This window comes from Armigeres subalbatus, chromosome 1, assembly GCF_024139115.2.
Source record: "Armigeres subalbatus isolate Guangzhou_Male chromosome 1, GZ_Asu_2, whole genome shotgun sequence".
NCBI lineage: Eukaryota > Metazoa > Arthropoda > Insecta > Diptera > Culicidae > Armigeres > Armigeres subalbatus.
The window spans coordinates 24889510-24908430 of record NC_085139.1 but is presented as its reverse complement, the minus strand read 5'-3'; the positions used below and the strand labels follow the sequence as shown (position 1 = coordinate 24908430).

Below are 18921 nucleotides of genomic sequence, written 5' to 3'. Positions count from 1 at the left end.
CATTATTTGATTTCTTTTATGGTTATTCCGGATCTTCCGGAGCACCTCCATTGGGAAATTAGGTCACGACATAGGTCACGACAACCGTTTGTTACTAAGAGCACGATAATCAAAACTTTGAAAAAACCGCGCTCTTCTATGATGAGTTTCATGAATTGACCAAATTTCCGGATCTTCTGGAGGAATTCCGGTGGCCACTCAGGTCCATCAAATGGGGAGGAATCCGAGGAATCCATACCTTCAATATGGTTCCATAAGATCGAAAATGAACTTTTGGGAAAATGAAGAATTGATATTGGAGTCAATTTGATATTCTAATTGGGTATAAGCGCCCTAATGACTGCATCAGCCGAGTGTAAGCAATGGACCCTAAAACCCAAAGCGCTCGTGTAGTGTTTTGATGCCAACCAGACGGTGGCCATATTGTCAGGCTCAATGTAACACTGAAGCTGACAATATGGCGCCCCTAACCCCGAATCCCAAGGTGTCAGGCGACCCGTGCCGAGGGGATGAATGACCTGGGGGGTGAAACAATTAGCCAGGTCGTTAACGGAGCATGTGGAGGTTCCACAGAGTGAGGGCTGCTTCGGCGGCAAGCGGGTAGCAGTGGGTGTTACCCACACACCCCCAAGTGGTGCACATGTGGTGCAATCGAATGGGAGTTGGGGGTATTACTCGTAATACCCCCACAGAGTGCGGGACCGAGTGTATGGGTGAGCACACAAGTAAGACTCGCATGGTCGGTAGTGTTAGAATGACTGAAGTCTGGTGAGGCCTGCCAGGAGAGTCGGGCAGATACTTTTGCAACACCTCAGAATTAGGAGACACGAAAGTCCCGCTATACCTGGCAGGAGTGTCTGGGGGTTGATGCTTCTGCGGCACCTCAGAAATAGGAGACATGAAAGGGTCTGCCTCGTAGCTGAGGTAGGAGCGGCATAGGAGCCACCGACCTAGGGTCGCCTCCGGCTTGGTAGACAAGTGGTGCCACCCTATTGCAGGACGGGGTGAACATCATATTGAATGAGGACTGTCTGTGTTGTGAGATGGCAGCATGGGGTACCCCCTGCAGGATACCCGTAGCATCCCTTGCTGTAACTCGAGCAACATAGGCAGGCGAGTGTTGGCGCACATGTGGTCCCAGTGTGTCTTGTGCAAATGTGTTGCATGGGGAGTGTAGGAGAGTCGAGGCGCATACGTGCACTTGTGTACGTCATGTAGGGGGCGCAATGCCCAATAGTCATCCCCCGAAGTATTGCTTAATTACGGGCCGGGAGTGGTGATCCCATCCCCACACTACCTGGGTTCGCCTCCCCAGGTGTCTGGTTGCAGAATTCCATTACCTTCGGTAAAAAAAAGACGTTGGACCTCGAAAGTTCGTGTCCTTGGAGGAGTGTTGAGGATCATCCTCAGAAACTTGTTTTGAACTCGTTGGAGTTCAAAATAATGAGTTTTTGCGCAGCTCTCCCAGACCGGCATGCCGTATTCGATCACAGGGAGGATGATTTGCTTGTAGACAGCATTAAGCATATTTTTCAGGGACAATGACGACCGACGGTTGATCAAAGGGTACAGAAGCTTCAACAAAACGTTACACTTTGCCACTTGTCTTGTCAACCTGTTGCCGGAAAATAAGCTTGCTGTCGAGGGTCAAGCCAAGGTAGTCGGTCTCATTGGTCCATTCCACAGTCGTGCCTATGAGGATGATTTTACAGTCTCCAGGCGGAACATATTTAGGAGGTACTGTCAGGGCATCCAGGCCTTGTTGTAGTTTTGCCACTCTTGCTCACCTTGGTAGACAATGGAGGTGTCATCTGCGAACAGAGACAGAATGCCGCCTTCTGGAGGTTCTGGCATGTCGGAGGTGAACAGATTGGAAAGCAGGGGCCGATTATACTGCCCTGGTGGACGCCTGCGACGATGTTGTGCGCATTGGAGCTCGCTCCGCTGATTGAGACCCGGAATGTCCTTGCCGACAGGTAATTGTTGATGATTTTCACCAGGTAGCTGGGAAGATTGTAGCGTTGAAGTTTGTACCATGCCATACATTGTCAAATGCCTTCTCGACATCGAGTAAGGCCATGGCGGATGTTTTTGAGACAAACTTCTCCGTCTGAAGACGTTGGTAGCTCGGGTCAATCGATGTACGGTTGATGGCCTTTACACACAGCTTGGATAACCCTGAGAGAAGGTTAATGAGGCGACAACTTTTCGGAGAGGAAGGATCCTTTTCCAGGCTTCCGGATGGGGATGACTTTGGCACACTTCCAGAGACACTGATTAAAGATCAGCGAAAGGTGCTCGAAGAACGGAGCACTCATATGTTTGAGTTCGAGATTCAGGATGCTGTCGAAGCCTGGGCCTTCATGTTTTTCGATGATTTGATATAGGCCGTCAATTTGCCAGCTGAGATCTCTAACTCCTCCGAGAAGTCGTTGGGATTAAGATGGATGTTGTTAGCATGCACGTTAACACTTGCTTCGTGTGGACTGACGGTGTTCTGTCCAAGATTGTGTGGAGAAATGAGCGAAAACGGAGAGCTGTTCGCAGAATTTTGTGGTAAAGGCGACATGGTGATCGGGGGATCGCTCTTCCCTCATCGACCGGTTCACAAGGTCACGTGGGTCTCCCGTGACGGTTTTACAGAAAATCAAATCGACCACATCTGCATCAGCCGAAAATTGAAACGGAGCCTTCTTGATGTACGGAATAAACGTAGTGCCGATATCGCGTCTGATCATCACCTCCTCATCGGCGAAATACGCCTGCGCATTGCGCGGATTCGTCGGCAGGAGGAGAGAGTTGGACGATGATTCAACACACGCCGACTGGAAGATGCCACGGTGAAACGGTCCTTCGTTGAAGAACTGGAGACGCGTGCTGCAGATATTCCGGAAGGTGGCAGCGTGGAAGACCAATGGACCGCCATCAAGAATGCCTTCATCGCCACCAGCGAGAACAATCTGGGCGAACTGCGCACCCAGAGAAAACAATGGATCACCGATGAGACCTGGAGGAAGATAGAGGAGCTAAGAGAAGTCAAAACCGCCGATGTCTCAAGACGCTTAAGCGGGGCGAAGATGAATGCAACGATGCCTGTGAAAGACGCGAATGATCAGTTATTGACCGACCCAACTGACCAGCTGAAACGCTGGTTCGAGCACTTCGAACAACTTTTTCAAGTGCCAGCCAGGCCATCACCATCTCGGCATGATCTGCCTAGGATCCGACGTATAACACGCGTCAATACCGTCACTGCTAGAGATTCAAACAGCCATCCAAAGCATGAAGTCGAATAAAGCTCATGACATCCGCATGACATATCTGGGACACCACCACTTTCCCGGTCGACTGGATGCAAGGTATCTTGGTGAAGGTGCCCAAAAAGGGTGACCTGACTGTATGCGATAACTAGCGAGGCATTATGTTGCTGTGTACCGTTCTCTATGCAAAATTATCCTAGCCCGGATTCAGGAGAAGATCAATGCGACTCTCCGGCGGCATCAGGCCGGATTCCGTGCCAGAAGATTCTCTCACTCTGGAGCAGGTCAATGAATTCCAAGAGTCCCTTTACTTGGTATTCATTGACTACGAAAAAGCTTTCGACCGTCTCAATCACGAGAATATGTGAGGCGCCCTGAGACGCAAGGGGGTTCCTGAGAAAATCATCGGCCTCATCGAGGCACAGTACGAGGCCTTTTCGTGTAGAGTGCTGCACAATGGGGTCTTGTCAGACCCTATCCGGGTCGTAGCAAGGATGTATTCTCTCACCGTTACTGTTCCTCATCGTAATCGACAAGATTCTGGTAGATGCGATTGACCGTGAACCAAACCGCGGGCTGTTATGGCAGCCTAACACCATGGAGCACCTAAACGACTTCGAATTGGCTGATGACGTTGCACTCCTCGCGCAACGGCGCTCTGATATGCAAAGTAAGCTCAACGACCTTGCCGAGCGCTCCTCTTCGGCAGGTTTAGTCATCAACGTCAACAAATCCAAATCGTTGGAAGTAAACACGGTGACTCCTTCCAGCTCACATTAGCCGGGCAACCAGTAGAGAATGTTGAAAGATTACAATTGGTAGCCAAATTGCGTCAGACGGTTGTACCAAGATCGACATAGGCGCACGGATTCAAGTCAGCTGTGTGGCCAATTGGTAACGCATGCTGACTTTGACCCTTGTCACCTTCCTGTTACGTTTGAAATATCACAAGAAGCCATTAACAATCCAATCAGCTCTACTTTTAATTATCATAGAGCTGATTGGGATTTATATAAAACGTATGTCACTAGGAATTTTGATGTTGTTATTCCTCTCGATACCAAAAGTGATATTGATAATGCTCTTGTATCTTTGACAAATTTAATTGTCGAAGCCAGAGGCTTTGCAATTCTTAAATGTGAAATTAAATTTAACTCCATTATTATTGACGACGATCTTCAGCTACTGATCCGTCTTAAAAATGTGAGGCGAAGGTAATACCAAAGAACTTGCGACCCCGCGTTGGAAGTTAGGGTTTCTTACCCCATTCCCGGCCTAACATGCATACGACTGCATTATTTAATTGATATTTATGACAGGAAGCATTTTTTCCTCAATTTCGTGGGCCGTGCGATACTGCAATGGGGTTCACTTCTGCTTAAAAATATCTTTTCTTGGTAAACATCGTTTGAAAAGGCTTTTATTTGATTTAAATAAACGATGTCCAGCACTAATTTCAGTATTAGCGATTTCAAATCCGGCCCACTTCCAAACTAGTTCCCGGCCTAAGCAAAATTTAGCTCAATCTCTCAACATCTTACTCTCATTCTCTCTCGGGACGGTAGAAAATGCGACGTAAACAAAAATATGCACGTTCAACGTCGACATGATGCCAGATGTTATTATTTATAATAATTTTTATTTGGTTGAAAAGATATATTCGCTCATTCAAATTACTTCCAAACGCTTAAAAACTATATTTTTTTCACTTTTTGTAATCGAGAGAATTATAAATAACATGATAGCGTCAACGTATTAGATAGCTTTCCTATGAACGATGAAGGATTTTTTTCATACTAAAAAATCCTGGCCTTTTAACAGCACGGTGCGGCTAGAAGTTCTTAGGCCGAGGTGAATTTTTGTGCGGTTTGAGGATACATTTTAAATGTATTCTAATATGTTTATATTAGTTCTAGTGAAACGAACAACTAGAAAAGATGAAAGTGCGGAGTTTAGAATTATTGTGTGGTGATTAACAGCTTCAACCAATGATTGTATCGAGTACTGTGGCGATTTCAGGTAGGTGTTTATATGAAAATACTGTTTTGTAAAAGTGGAAAGATTCACTTCGGCTCAGTGGTGCAGCAACGGAGAGCGAGTGTTCGAAATCTACATTTTTGTTTTCTATAATTGGACCAATTAGGAGTGAAATAAATGGTTAAAAAATATTGAGTATTGTGCGAAATAAACGGGAGACTTTTTTAAAATTATCAATCATAAGCCTACGGCTTCCAAAAAGTATAAATCTTTAGTTTTCTGTGCAGTGAGCCGGGAATCGGGTCCATAGGCCCAAGTAGTGATTTACCCTATTTGGCGAGATTTGCAAAATGAAAATAAAAAACGTTTCGCTATTCTGAGGAATACCAACTTTGAGAATAATGTCTCGAAGTTGGATCCCAGTTCAAAACCCTTTTGGAAATCAATGAAAATTCTCTAAAAACCTCAAGAGGGAAATAAATAAAATTGTGTTGGCTCAAAAACTTGCTCAGCAGTTCGAGAGTGCCCATAATTTTAGTCTAGGTCTCATTAGTCCAATTGAGGATCAGGCTACACGGAGTTTCGAAGACATTCTCAATCAAGAGAATGTTTTTGACCCTTCGTTGGGAACTAATTTGGATGAAGTGAGATCTATTACTAGAAAATTTAAAAATATGAAAGCCCCGGGTGATGATGGTATTTTCTACATACTTATCAAAAAGCTTTTTTATTAATATTAATGACAATTCTATTTTTGCTGATGATCAATTTGTTTTTCGCCATGGGCATTCAACCACCCATCAGTTATTAAAAGTTACAAATTTAATTCGGCTCAAAAAATCTGAAGGACATTCGACTGGAGTTGCTCTTCTTTCCTCTGTACATGATTAAACTGATCCAAAATTATTTTACTGCAGGTAAACTATCAGAATTCGAAAACTGATAGTCAACCGTGGGCACGTTATTTTGATACCAGGGTTTGGGTCTTACGGCAGGATTAGACGCTGGCATAGAAAGTAAAGAAAACCCAAAATAAGGTGTTGTCAGTGGTAATTTTAAGGCAAAGAGTGGCCACCAAGTTCGCCGGACCTGAGCCCTATGAATTTCACTGTACGGAGTATGTTGGAGGCCGCGGCTGCTCTAAAACATCATATTTTTTGTGCATGTCCTGAGGCGACATCTGGTGGCCTCTGTAAAACAGCACAAGAGCACCTGCGGTCCTCGTACGATGCATTCCTCTAGTCTATCGTCTGCGACGAGGGGTTGTAGAATTGAAATGAAATAGGTATTTTTGTTTTGATCAATTTGTCTGTTTATTCTAATGTAGCACTTCAATAGCCGGACCCTGTACTTGTGTATATTCTGCGTCTCGAATGGGGTGGGGCATTTCGGCGCAGGGCTAGAGGTTTACAGATTTTATTAGCACGGATAGGTAATTATATTCCTTTGTAGCTTTTTACAAGTATGCATTCGTCGACCCAGTTATGGGGCATGATAAATGAACTTCCTGGAAATCTTCTTGCAATAAATCCCATCATAACCGAACGCATGTGTATCGAAAACGAAACTCCTCGGAATTACTCGAATCTGAGTGCTGAGACTAAAAATTGATGTATTTTGTTAGCTGCGTTAAAAGTAAAAGATGATCCTTTGATGGTGGTGACAAGATGATACCGATGCAAGAATCAAACTTGTGCTTCAACCAAAAACATAAAAACTAGTTATATATTTGTGGTATGCGTATTAAAATATTAAAAGATAAAATATAAATCAGCAATATAGAAATTGTTGCTTGTTTGAAACAAAAATTCTCGGGGAGCACCCTTTCGAGTCTGTTTTTCTAAAAAGCCCTACACAATGGACACGTTTTCGTAGGTTTTGACAACTTTTCCATTGTGCGGGACTCTATACTCCTCAAATAAAATGCTCTGAAAATATGGACGCATTCCATAATACAACAAAGTGTCCAACCAATAGTTACACCGATAATACCAATGTCCCACTTTTTTCAAATCCACCCCACTGTGCGCCGTTGTCTTAGTTTACTTCCAGCAATCATCATAAACCATTAAGGTAAATCACAATAAATATGTCATCGATGACTTTCAGCGGCACATTGCTAAGCTAAACAGCTCCATCGTTTTCATATTCATGTCTCAATCCTCTCTAAGCAAAGGTCAGCACTATTGTTAATTGGATTATTCTGTGTACTTTCCAACGCGGGAATAGTGGTACTCTAGTAGCCATTTTCTTGATTCCCCTCGATTCAGCAAAGCTTCTCTATAAACGGAGATTATAGGGTTACTGAGTTCTACATTCACAATTTTTAACCAGATCGACCTTCCATGCTGGTCACCCCTCATGCTGGTTTGCCGGAAAACCATTTCGAAGAAGATGAAGATGCATCGCGTCATTTGTTGGACGACACGGATCCACCGCGAGCTCACATGGGGAGGGTATCAAAAACAGTCACCTCCTTGTAGGTTACCTGAGATACCAAGCCGGGCTGCAGTCAGTTTTTTTTCCGTCCCGTCAGCGAAACAAACGGTTTGTGTCGGCGTCCGCTGTTTTGTGTACAACTCCAGTGCGCTTTCGCAATTGACAACCTCTTCGAACGGGCGGGCGGGCAAGTCGCCATCCACCCTACAACAACGGAATGAATCGAAAGCCATTGAATATGTGTCTTTGACATAATAAAATTTATCGACACAATTATTGGCTTTACCCCCGGAACCGGCCCCAGTCAGTCCGATTCTGCACCCCAAACGTAGCCATCCTGGGGGGGCTGGTTCGCCAATCGGATTGCATCCCAGCCAAGAGTTGGTTGGTTGGTTGGCGTGGAGTTTATTCGAAAATAGGATCTGTTACGATGCACCTAGCGGGCGCACATGGCGAGACGAACCGACGACGACCGACCAGGCGGAGGACCGAGAGGAAGGAACAAAACCGGTAACTGATATGCGATTATTTGTTTCCACCGGAAACAGACGATGCGGTGGTTCTGATATGAAGGGAGCTGCTTTTTTCGTCGAAGAGCTGTGGTCTATTCTTTTGCTAAATTTGCTTTTTTTCTGTCAGATTGGAAATGTTGGATGGGGCTGAGTTAGAATAGGGCGCAGTGTGTGAATTGTCTTCTGGGACGATATGGGCGGCGAATGGATCAGCCCACCTTTGAGATGTTTTTTATGTGACTTTCAATTCGGTTGGATGTTTTGTTTTAGGGTGTAGTAGATAAATTTATCTGTTGGATATTCGTGGTCTCAAACATTTTCATCTGTGGCGTAAGTTTGTGTAGAAACAAATATTAAAGATTTGATTCGAAACAAAGTTTGAAATTGATTAATGTAATGGATACATGATAGAGTGTTGAAGCAATCTACGTTGTTTGATAACCAAAAGCCTTTGGAAGAACATGTACAAAAACAAATTCTCCAACTTCACCCTAATTTCAAGGAATCACATTGAATTTGATAAACATACCAAAACAAATATTTTAAAGGTTGCAGCAACTCCTCACACGTAATGACGGGATATTGGATACATCCGAGAACCCACCAGAACTATTTCCTGTGGCTCTCTGCTCTCAACTAAATCGTTTCCGATTTCACAAATCAAAGTCAAAATGCTCAATCACATGAAACAGTGTCTGATTACGGAACTTCTACCGCCCCAATATGCTCATGACCGGCACCTTCAGCTTCAGGGTGGCCTTCACACGCGTTCAACTGAACCCTCGCAGCCGTTGCTGCCGCTGACCGGAGTCGGAACGGTCGGGCGGGTTCATAAAACACATGTTTGCGTTAAATGATTTTCCTAAATCTCCTTCCGCACTTACTCTCCGCCGTATACGTACACATACGTTACGTACCTTCCTCGCAGCAATGTCCATAGATCAACTAGACGCGCGCTTCGGGATGGTGGAGTTGTTGCTGCTGCTGTTGCGATTAGCGCGAACATAAACATTAATCCGAACGCGAAAGTGCTAAAATGGCTCTATAAACATCATCATTTTCCTACACAAATCGGGTGCGACCCCCCATTCGACCCACATCGTTGGCATTGGTATATATGCAACAGTAGGGTGCGCGAGATTTATTCACGACGCTAAGCTGCTGGTTTTGTTTTAAACACCTTTGCAATAAGTTTCCCATGAAAATTGAATTAGCGGTCAAGTGTAAGTTGACTGGATTTGGAATGAATGTCTGAATGAATTGCAAGAATAGATTCAATAAGAGATTTGCTAGAATAATTCAATAAATTCAGTTGAAAACAAGTTTAGTCAATGGACCCACCCTAAGCCATCAATATCGGGAATTGAAATACAATCATCGTTCCGAGTGTGCGTCCCGCTATCGCCGTTACTGATGCTGCTGCTGCTTTGCAATAGGTGTCGAATTATTCCGGCCGGCTTGCACTTTGGTCTTGTCCACACACGCACGTTGTAATCGTAAATATTTCAATCGCTGGAATCAAACATTTGCTTGCCCCTTGCGCGCGGATCGCTCGGGCATGAACCAACCAAACGGAACGCGATCCGACCTAGCCTTGCCTACCCATTATCAAAGTTCATCCTTCCACACCTACCTGTATGTTGCAGGAGAAATACTTTCTGCTTCCCCCGCGGCACAGCGGCTGACCATCTGGACTGTGTTTTGGGTTGGGTTTTGTTACACGATGTGTTGACGCGAGAATTGCACATTTTCGCGCGAAGCGATTTTCCGGGGAGCGTGTAAAGAAAAAGAACAAATATTTAGTTTAATCTTAACCGATCTATGTACCTACAGAGGGAGTGGAACACGTGGAGGATAGATCAAATTTGCTGTTCGGATCGGGTGAGCTTCCGCTTCGGTAGCAATTTCAAATATGCAAATACGTTCGTTATAGGCTCTGCGAAGCTTAAGACCGGTTTGAGTTGGGGAAGAGGCCCCATAACATCATCCCCCGAGGCAAAACGGCCTTTTATTCACGTGGTTTACAAATCTAGCCCCAAAATTGTGTAGGTTGGGCGAGAAAAGTTTAGAAATAGTTGATAGGAAGGTAGGGAAGCTGAAATTTTTCACATTCGAATGAAACATTTCTTTATTTCTTTATTTGGTAACTATATTCATCTGACTGTTGTCTACATGAATTAAAAATTTTAATCTGTATGCAATCTGTATGGATCTTTTCAATCTGGACATGAAACAATTAGAAGACACAACAAAATCGTGGAGTTCCTCGACAGCCGTGAATTGTACGAATCCTTGAAGTTATCGGCTCATGGTATCTAAAGCCAGTTCGGTGAAACCTCGGTTGCAGTAGAAAACCACTTCGTAGCATTCTTGGTGCAACTCGGATGTTCAATAAGTCGTACAGCCCTTTGTGTTATTGTTTCAGAGTAAGGAGGAATGTGGAGGCGCACGATATTTAAGGTAGTGCAGCAAGGATTTGTTGCTTACCAACATCGTTGAATGTGAACAAAACAGTTTTTTCTCATAATTACAGGTTTGAAGCATAAAACAAATATGGCCAGCTACCAACACATTAATCGTAAACTTGTTTTCTATCAGTAGTTGGTCCAAACTGTATTATGCTTTCTTATTCTTCTGAGGTCTAGCGTTATAGAGTTAAATAATGTCTATTAGCAAAATGGAGTTTCAACTGGTTGTGTGATTTAAATTTGAAGATTCTTCTTCATCTTCTTCTTCTTATTGGTATTACATCCTCACACTGAGGCAGAGCTGCCTCGCAGCTTAGTGTTCATTAAGCACTTCCACAGACATTAACTGCGAGGATTCTAAGCCTAGTGACCATTTTTGCATTCGTATATCATGATGATACTTTTATGCCCAGGGAAGTCGAGACAATTTTCAAACCGAAAATTGCCTAGACCGGCATCGGGAATCGAACCCAGCCACTCTCAGCACGGTCTTGCTTTATAGCCGCGCGTCTTACCGCAACGGCTATGGAGGGCCCCTTGAAGATTACAATGATGTAAATTGTGGTTTTTTGGCTTCCAGGTGACATCCGGTCAAATCTATGAGAGAGTGTTAACATTAGAGTCCCAATAAATCTTATAGTTTCTTATATCAACGAAATTGATCATCCAGTGGTCAAGGAAACGGAAGCTCTGATGTTAAAGGCCAGAACTAATTGTATGATTTTCTTTGTTTGCCACTTGAGATTAATGTTATCTTCGGTACGAGAGGCTAAAATTGGTCGGTTTGGTTTTCCGTTTCATGTTTAGGTGATCTCCATGTGGAGATTACTGCGGGAGAAGAAAGTGTTTCGAACTACCATTCCGCGGGAGCGGAATACGGTATGCAGACTGCCCGGTACGATCGGTCCGCGACGTTAGGTTTTGGATACTCGGGCCCTTATCATAGAGTTATCAAAAAATAGGGTGGGCCATTTTATAAAAATGTGAAAAAAATCGTTTTGCGGAATATTGACATATTACGTTCTACAAAATTGTAGCGTAGCTTCTTGCAATCAACTTTGCTATATAAAATTTTTCTGTAGCTCTTGTTTAGAGCAATTTTACTTACTAGGATTAGGGTGTCCCTCAAAAAACAATATTTTACTTTAAGAACATCGTCTGTATCTTCTTCTGTTGTCGAGTAATTTCAATTTACTTGAAAAAATATTACTTTAGTAAAATTGGTAAAACTTGACATTCAAAAATAACATATCTCCAATTTTTTTACCTAATAACGAATATGAATTGTTCTTTCAAATGCCTTGTGAACATTTTTTTTGTCTACCCTTATCAATTAAAAAAAATGAAATTTTGCAAGAAAAACGAACATAACTTTTGATTGGCAAACGATATTGAACATATTTACTTATCAAAAGTTGCATTTTTTGCTTTAAAAGTAACCCGAAGACGACTTTTCCGAAAAATCGAAAGCAGATAAAAATAGATCAAAAATTCTGTTTTTTTAAGGAATACTCTCTTTCAAGTAAGTAAACTTGCTCTAAATCATTCAACTTAAGAGCATAAGAGCTACAGAAAAAGCTTGTTTGGCAAAATTTATTGGAATAAGCTGCGCTACAACTTTGTAGAACATTACATGTCAGTATTCCGAGAAATAAATTATTTTTTTATATATATAATGCGCTACCATATTTTTTGATAGCACCATAATGATGGGCTTACTATTCTTAACAGAACAATATTTTTTTCTGATAAATATAATTTTGGTGTAAAATGCATCTTTCCGCGTAAATCTGTATCTTGGACCATAGTGCACTAATACCAAGTTAATGACACATTTTGTTATACATCCCAAGTAACCAATGCGCACTCCAATTCACCAAACCGGCCATATAGTGCTACTTCAATGCTTAAGTTTTTGAATAGCCGTAAGTTAGCCTTATATAGCGATTTGGCGAATTGGAGTGCTTGTCGTGCTTAATGGTTACTTGGGATGTTTTTGCGATTTTTTTTTCACTATTTAAACTTTTATGAAATACGTTTCGTTGTACTCAGATTTCGCTATCGATTGCGCTGTTGGCTACCGTCCGCATTTCACTTGAAGATCGTGACAGTTGCCACCAGCCCCCTGATGTTTACATATTTTATCATTGTAGATCAACATTTGAAAAGGGCGTAACAGCCAAAATTTATTCCTTCTGATTCTTCGTCCACATATATAGCTCACCCCCCTAAAATGAGATGTAGTTCTTGAAGCCGTCTACCGATTGGGTGGCGCTAGTGTTGCCTTTCTAATTTTAAGCTCCGTTCATACCGCCGCGAGAGCATTGGTGATTGGCGCTTTGATGTTGCATGAAGAAGAAGAAGCAGAAAGATGATAATCAAAAATATTCGCACGGGAAAACATACGAAGTAATTTTTGAAACACTTCTATAAAATTCTAGAAGAAATTTAATTAAAAACGGTAAGCAGTACGGGGTTAGCCTTGTTTTCTACTGCACAATAAACACAATACATATTTCAATTTCAATTTTTATTCTGTGACATCATACTTAATACACAGTATAAGAAAAGTCCAACCCCGTACTGTTTACCGTTTTTAATTAAATTGCCTCTAGAATTTCAGAGAAGAATTTCAAAAATATCCTCGTATGTTTTCCCGTGCGAAATTTTTTAAATATCATCTTTCTGCTTCTTCTTCTTCATGCAACATCAAAGCGCCAATTAATAACGTCGAAAATCACGCAACAATGCAATAAATACATCCCGTTGAAAATAATTTAACAATGCAACACATGCCGCTTACGCATCCGATTGTTCTGACTTCGTGTGTTTATTGCTTAACCGGCAATGTTTACATCCAGCACCATGTTGCAGCACCATGTTTTTGGCTTCAGGCGAGTTGTTCGTGGATGACAGCCGTTTCATAGGGGTGATATAGCTATATATGTAGACGAGGAATAGGAAGAAATAAATTTTGGCTGTTACACCCTTTTCAAATGTTGGTCTAGCATTGTTCTCAGCTCTCCAGCTGATCATGTTTCGGCAACAAACCCAGCGGGTGCTACGATATTTACATTCAGCCCCATTGTTCTCATTCGACCACGTGCTTCTGAATCAACACGGTTACTGGCTAAAACCCATTAATGGGTAAAAAAGTATACATTTTTTGTTGGTCCATGGGTCTGTCAAAAAGGGGGTAATTTTTAAAACTGACAATTGGGCGAAAAAAAACCCATGTCCTTTATTTGTTCGGGAGGCAAAAAATGTGCATTTTTTTCACCCATTAATGGGTGAAAAAATAGATGTAAAAATTTGCGTTTTTTGCAAGGAGAACTGAAGCAACGAGTTCCCGCTTAGACGTAAGTGAAAGACTACAGTTTATATGTAATATTTACCTTTACTATTTCTAAATTGTTTCAAGGTCACCTTTAGTAGAATTCTGGAGCCTAAAGAAACTGCTTTTCTACATTTCTTCCTGATGCTACTGGTAAGACTCCTTAAATATCAAATAAATCGGGTAATTCTTTGAAATTTCACTTAATCACAGGTAAAATTATTCTGGAACCTGGTCTAGTTAAAAAACCACACAAAATGCGGGTCGACTGTTTGACACAATCATCCGGAGATGCCATCCAGTATGAGGCCATCAAGCGCTGTTTGGATACAGAATTATGATTTTAACATAATTGTGCGTAATGATTATATTTGGCGAATAAAATGTATTCTAACCTTATTTTTATTTATTGGAAAAACTTCTGCACAAAATAATTAGGACATTAATTATCAGCAATTTACTTCAGAAAAGTGGGTATTTATTCACCCATTTTGCTAGAAAATTTATTGCGGCCGATGGGTAAAATAATACCCATCTTTTGACAGAAACATGATTTACCCATTAATGGGTAAACCCGTTTTACTCATTTAATGAGTAGTGGCGGTTTTGACGAAAATGGGTACCATAGTACCCATTAATGGGTTTTAGCCAGTAACCGTGAAGGTAATCTATAGAAAGGTGTTAGGCCGTTTGGCCGAATGCCGTTTGGCCGAATACTTAGTTAAAAAATTGACCTCAGTTTACGAGTGGCACTTCTTCCTACTTGCTTCTTTCTTCATCCTTCCTCCTTATTCCTTCTTCCTACATCATTCCTTCATTCTTTCTTATTTTTTCCATTCTCTAACTTCTTTCTTCCTTCTTCTTTCTTCTTTCTTTCTTATTCCTTCATTTTTGTTTATTCTTCCTTCTTCCTTTTTTTCTTCTTTTTCTTCCTTCTTCCTTCTTTCTGCTTTATCCTTTCTTCTTCCTTCTTCCTTCTCCCTTCTTTCTTCTTTCTTCTTCCTTCTTCCTTCTTCCATCTTCCTTCTTTCTTCTTCCTTCTACCTTCTTCCTTCTTCCTTCTTCCTTTACCTTCTTGCTTTTCCCTTTTTCCTTCTTTCTTCTTTTTTCTTCCTTCTTTCTTCTTTCTTTTTCCTTCTTCCTTCTTCTTTCTTTCTTCTTCCTTCCTCCTACTTCCTTCTTCCTTCTTCCTTCTCACTGCTAACTTCTCACTTCATAAGGAAACGTATTTCAACTATTCGGCCAAACGGCATTCGGCCAAATGACCCTAAACCCTATAAAAAGGTTGTCTAAAATGCCTATAAAGACAAAATTGACCACACTTGAATTTGGTCGAGCGAATCTAATCATTCGTGAAAAATACAATATTTACCCAAATAACTAGGGTAGGTGTACCAATTGTCGTTATACATAAGAACAACTATTTAAAAAAAATAAGTAAAAGGCATGTGGGTGGACTTTATATATCAAGCGAAAGGTTTTACTTCCTGTTCCTTGAAACAGCTGTGAAAACCACAATAAAATTTGTTATTATCCTCAAAATTGATTAATCCATAATAGGAACACATACACCAGTTGTGGCACTATTCTTAATTTTGGTTCCTTATTTGGCAAATCCCATTGTTTTCTTATGGGACTGGCCAAATTGGGACCATTAGTGCGACAACTGGTGCAAAGGACGTCAAAAATTAAGCAAAATCAATGTATACAATTGTGCTTTGCTTGTTTTGGAGGAAATCAAAGGTAGCAAATTCAAAATAGCCTAGGTAGGATAGGTAGCAAAATCAAATAGCCACAACTGGTACATCTAGCCTAATTTGGTTACCGTTTAGTTATCAGCCAATACTGTTTTAAAAACAGTGATGGCTGATAACCCAGGGCTTGGATGAATGAAGCAATGAAGATGAGGACCGATGCTTGAGCACCAGATATACTCCCGAGAAAGGTAGCTTCATGAGAGAACAGTTTCAAAGTGGTTGGTGAGGAGTGCTTCCTCGTTCCATATAGCACTGCTGTACGAAACAGCTGGAGAGTGAAATCAAACACCCGCTAGTGCAGAGAATATTTAACTCTCTTGCCTCACTTAAGGGCCCCATACACGCTCCGACCAGGGATGCCAGATACAATTTTAAGAAGTCTGTATTGAAGTCAGTAAAATGTCTGTATTTGTCTGTATGGAGTTCATAAGGTACAGGAATTAGAAAATTATTTAAAAATCATGCTCTTTTAACAACGTAGAATATCGAGGTTTCAAGAATCAAAATGTCGGTGTAGAACTTAATCGCGTCAAGTATGATATACTAAAGACAAGTAAGGTTGCTGTTGAGGTCGAAATACGTATTTTTGGAAATTACTCTAAAGTTACAATCAAGTGGAATAATACTTTCTTGTCTTATGCTTAGTGAAGATATTCCACTACAAAGCTCTGAATAATGTTCTTATCAATATGTATGTTGTTACATTAGCATAAATTGATAATATACGCAACTTTCTAACTAAAAATCCGTTGGGAAGTTCAAAAGAGTTCAGTTCGGAGGAGAGGCACAGAAGGAATAAATCCGTTTAGAAACCCAAAGAGCGGAACGGACATCTTTTGGGTTTACAAACAGAGTAAACCTTTGGTCTTTCGACCTTTTTTGGATTTCCTTACAGAACTCTTTTTGCGCTTTTGAACAAAACACTTCCGAACGTAATCTTTTAAGGCTTCGGAATCCCAAAAGGATATCCCTTTTACAGAAACAGAAAAAAATCATTCAGAAGCCCAAATGGCTCCACTTGGAATTCCAAAAGTTTTCTTTTTGAAATTTTAAACCCGAGTCCGTTTGAAAGTAAAGTCCAAAATAATGTCGTTCAGAAAGGCCTTGTTTTTGGTTTACAAACCGTGATTTTTGGTTTTCTGAACGAAGCTCTTTTCGTCTTTTGGAAAGATCTCTTCTAGGTTTTCGAATCGATTCCTCTCGCGCTTCCTAACCAAATCCTGTTAGAGCTTCGGTAGGAAATCTATAAGAATCTATTACCCAGAAGCAGAAAAAGATTCCGTTCAGAAGCCCAGAACGCTCCAATCGAAAGTCCAAAAGATTCCGTTCGGAAGACCAAAAGTATTTCGTTCTTAATTCTAGAATGATTTTGTTCAGAATCCCATCAATTCCGTTTGGAAGTCCAAAAGGATTTCTTTGGGAAGCCCAGAGTGATTACTTTCTGAAGAATTTCGTTCAGAAAATCAAAAAGATTGCGTAAGTGAACTCAGAAGGATTACGTTCGGAAGTTCACATAATTCTGATCGAAAATCCGTACGATCGAATATCTTTTGGGCAACCTAATGATATTTTTGTGCTTTTGAATAGCTTTAGAATGGATTAATTTTGGACTTCTGAATGCAATCTTTTTAGGTTTCCGAAAGGAATCGAAGAATCTTTCCTTTTGAAATTCTAAAAGGATTGTGTTTGGAACCCAAAAGGGATGCCGTTCAAAAGCCTGAAAGGCTCCGCTCGGAATTCCAAAATGATACCGTTTGGAAACCTTATAGAAACAGCCAGCAGCACGTCGTCGAGTGCACATCAGTCGGTGCACCGAAATTAAAACCTCACTGCGGGCTAAAAACGAAGCATTCGTTCGTTTTTGAACGAATTTTCCAAGGCCTGCTGTTTTATCGACCAAAATAGATAACAAAGCCGGTAATCGGTACGCATTGAAAAAAATGTTGGCATTCACTGGGATTTGAACTTCGAACCGAGTGATTGTAAGGCGTCGTCTCTAGTCACTCATTCAATTACGTTTTCTTGAAGAGTAGATGAAAAGAACACTACGCTTTCTACAATTTTGCATTTACTGAAAACTGTTTATATGTACAGTCCCCCCACAAACATGGGTCAATTATTAGTTACTTTGATGAAGAAAGAGCTAAAAACTATTCATACTTTAGGCCGAAATGCATTTTAGAATCACATGAACTTATTTTTATGATACCCATGTGATACAGTAACGACTAATTTATTATTAACGTATTTTCAGCATTTTTCATTTGTAAACAAACACTTACTGACTCATAATTGTGACAAGATGCGATTTTGCACACAATTATGGGTCATTAAATTTTGCTATTATCTGTTAAATTCCTCCGCAAGTTACTCCAGGAATTCATCCGGGAGTGCCTTCAGGAATTCCTCCGAAAGTTCATCAAGAAATTCCTCCGGGAGATTCCTTGAATTTCTTTGAAAATTCCTCCTGGGATTCTTTAGGATCTACTTCTAGAAATTCCATTAGAAATTTCTTTACGAATTTATTTGGAAATTCCTTATTGAATTCAATTGAAAAAATCTCCAGGAAGTCGTTTGCAAATTGCTTCACTAATTCCTTAGAAAGTTCTCCTAGGATTTCCCCCATTAATTACTTCGGGGTTTTCTCCGGGAATTCGCCCGGAATATCCTCCGGGAATTCCTTCGGGATGTCTTTCGGGAACACCTTTGGGATGTCCCCCTGGGAATTCTTCCAGGAATTTCTCCAAAAAATCCTCCAGAAATTGCTCCGGAGCATCTAGAGGAGTTCTCGTAGAAATTCTGGAAGGAATTCCCTTACTCCCTCAAGATATGTCAGAGGAATTCTCGAAGAATCTTCCGAAGAAATTCCCGCAGGATCCCCGGAAAAAATTCTAGAGAAATTCGCAACGGAAGGAATTCGAAGTAAATTCCTGGAGAAGAAGTTGCCGGAGGTATTCCTGGAGGAAATCCTGGACGAATTCCTGGATGAACTCCTGGAGGAATTGTTGGAGGAACTTTCGGAAGAATTGCTGGATGAACCTCCGGAGGAATTTCTAGAGAAACTTTCGGGGGAATTCCTCAAGATGTTTTCAATGGAACTTTTGGAGGAGTTAACAAAAGAAATCAAGGAGGGGTTCCCAAAGGAATTTACGGATGAGTTCCTAAAGGAATAAG

At 41.3% G+C, this 18921-nt stretch overlaps 1 protein-coding gene across 4 annotated transcripts in view; it reads right to left on the bottom strand.

Annotated features, from left to right (window-relative positions):
* The window catches only part of LOC134222808 (papilin), a 386402-nt gene that overhangs the window by 12150 nt on the left and 355331 nt on the right, over positions 1 to 18921 (bottom strand). For all 4 annotated transcript variants that reach the window (XM_062701972.1, XM_062701977.1, XM_062701961.1 and 1 more), the window contains exon 5: positions 9822 to 9882. In XM_062701972.1, the coding sequence (XP_062557956.1) occupies positions 9822 to 9882 (61 nt within the window). The remainder of the gene's footprint in view (positions 1 to 9821; positions 9883 to 18921) is intronic.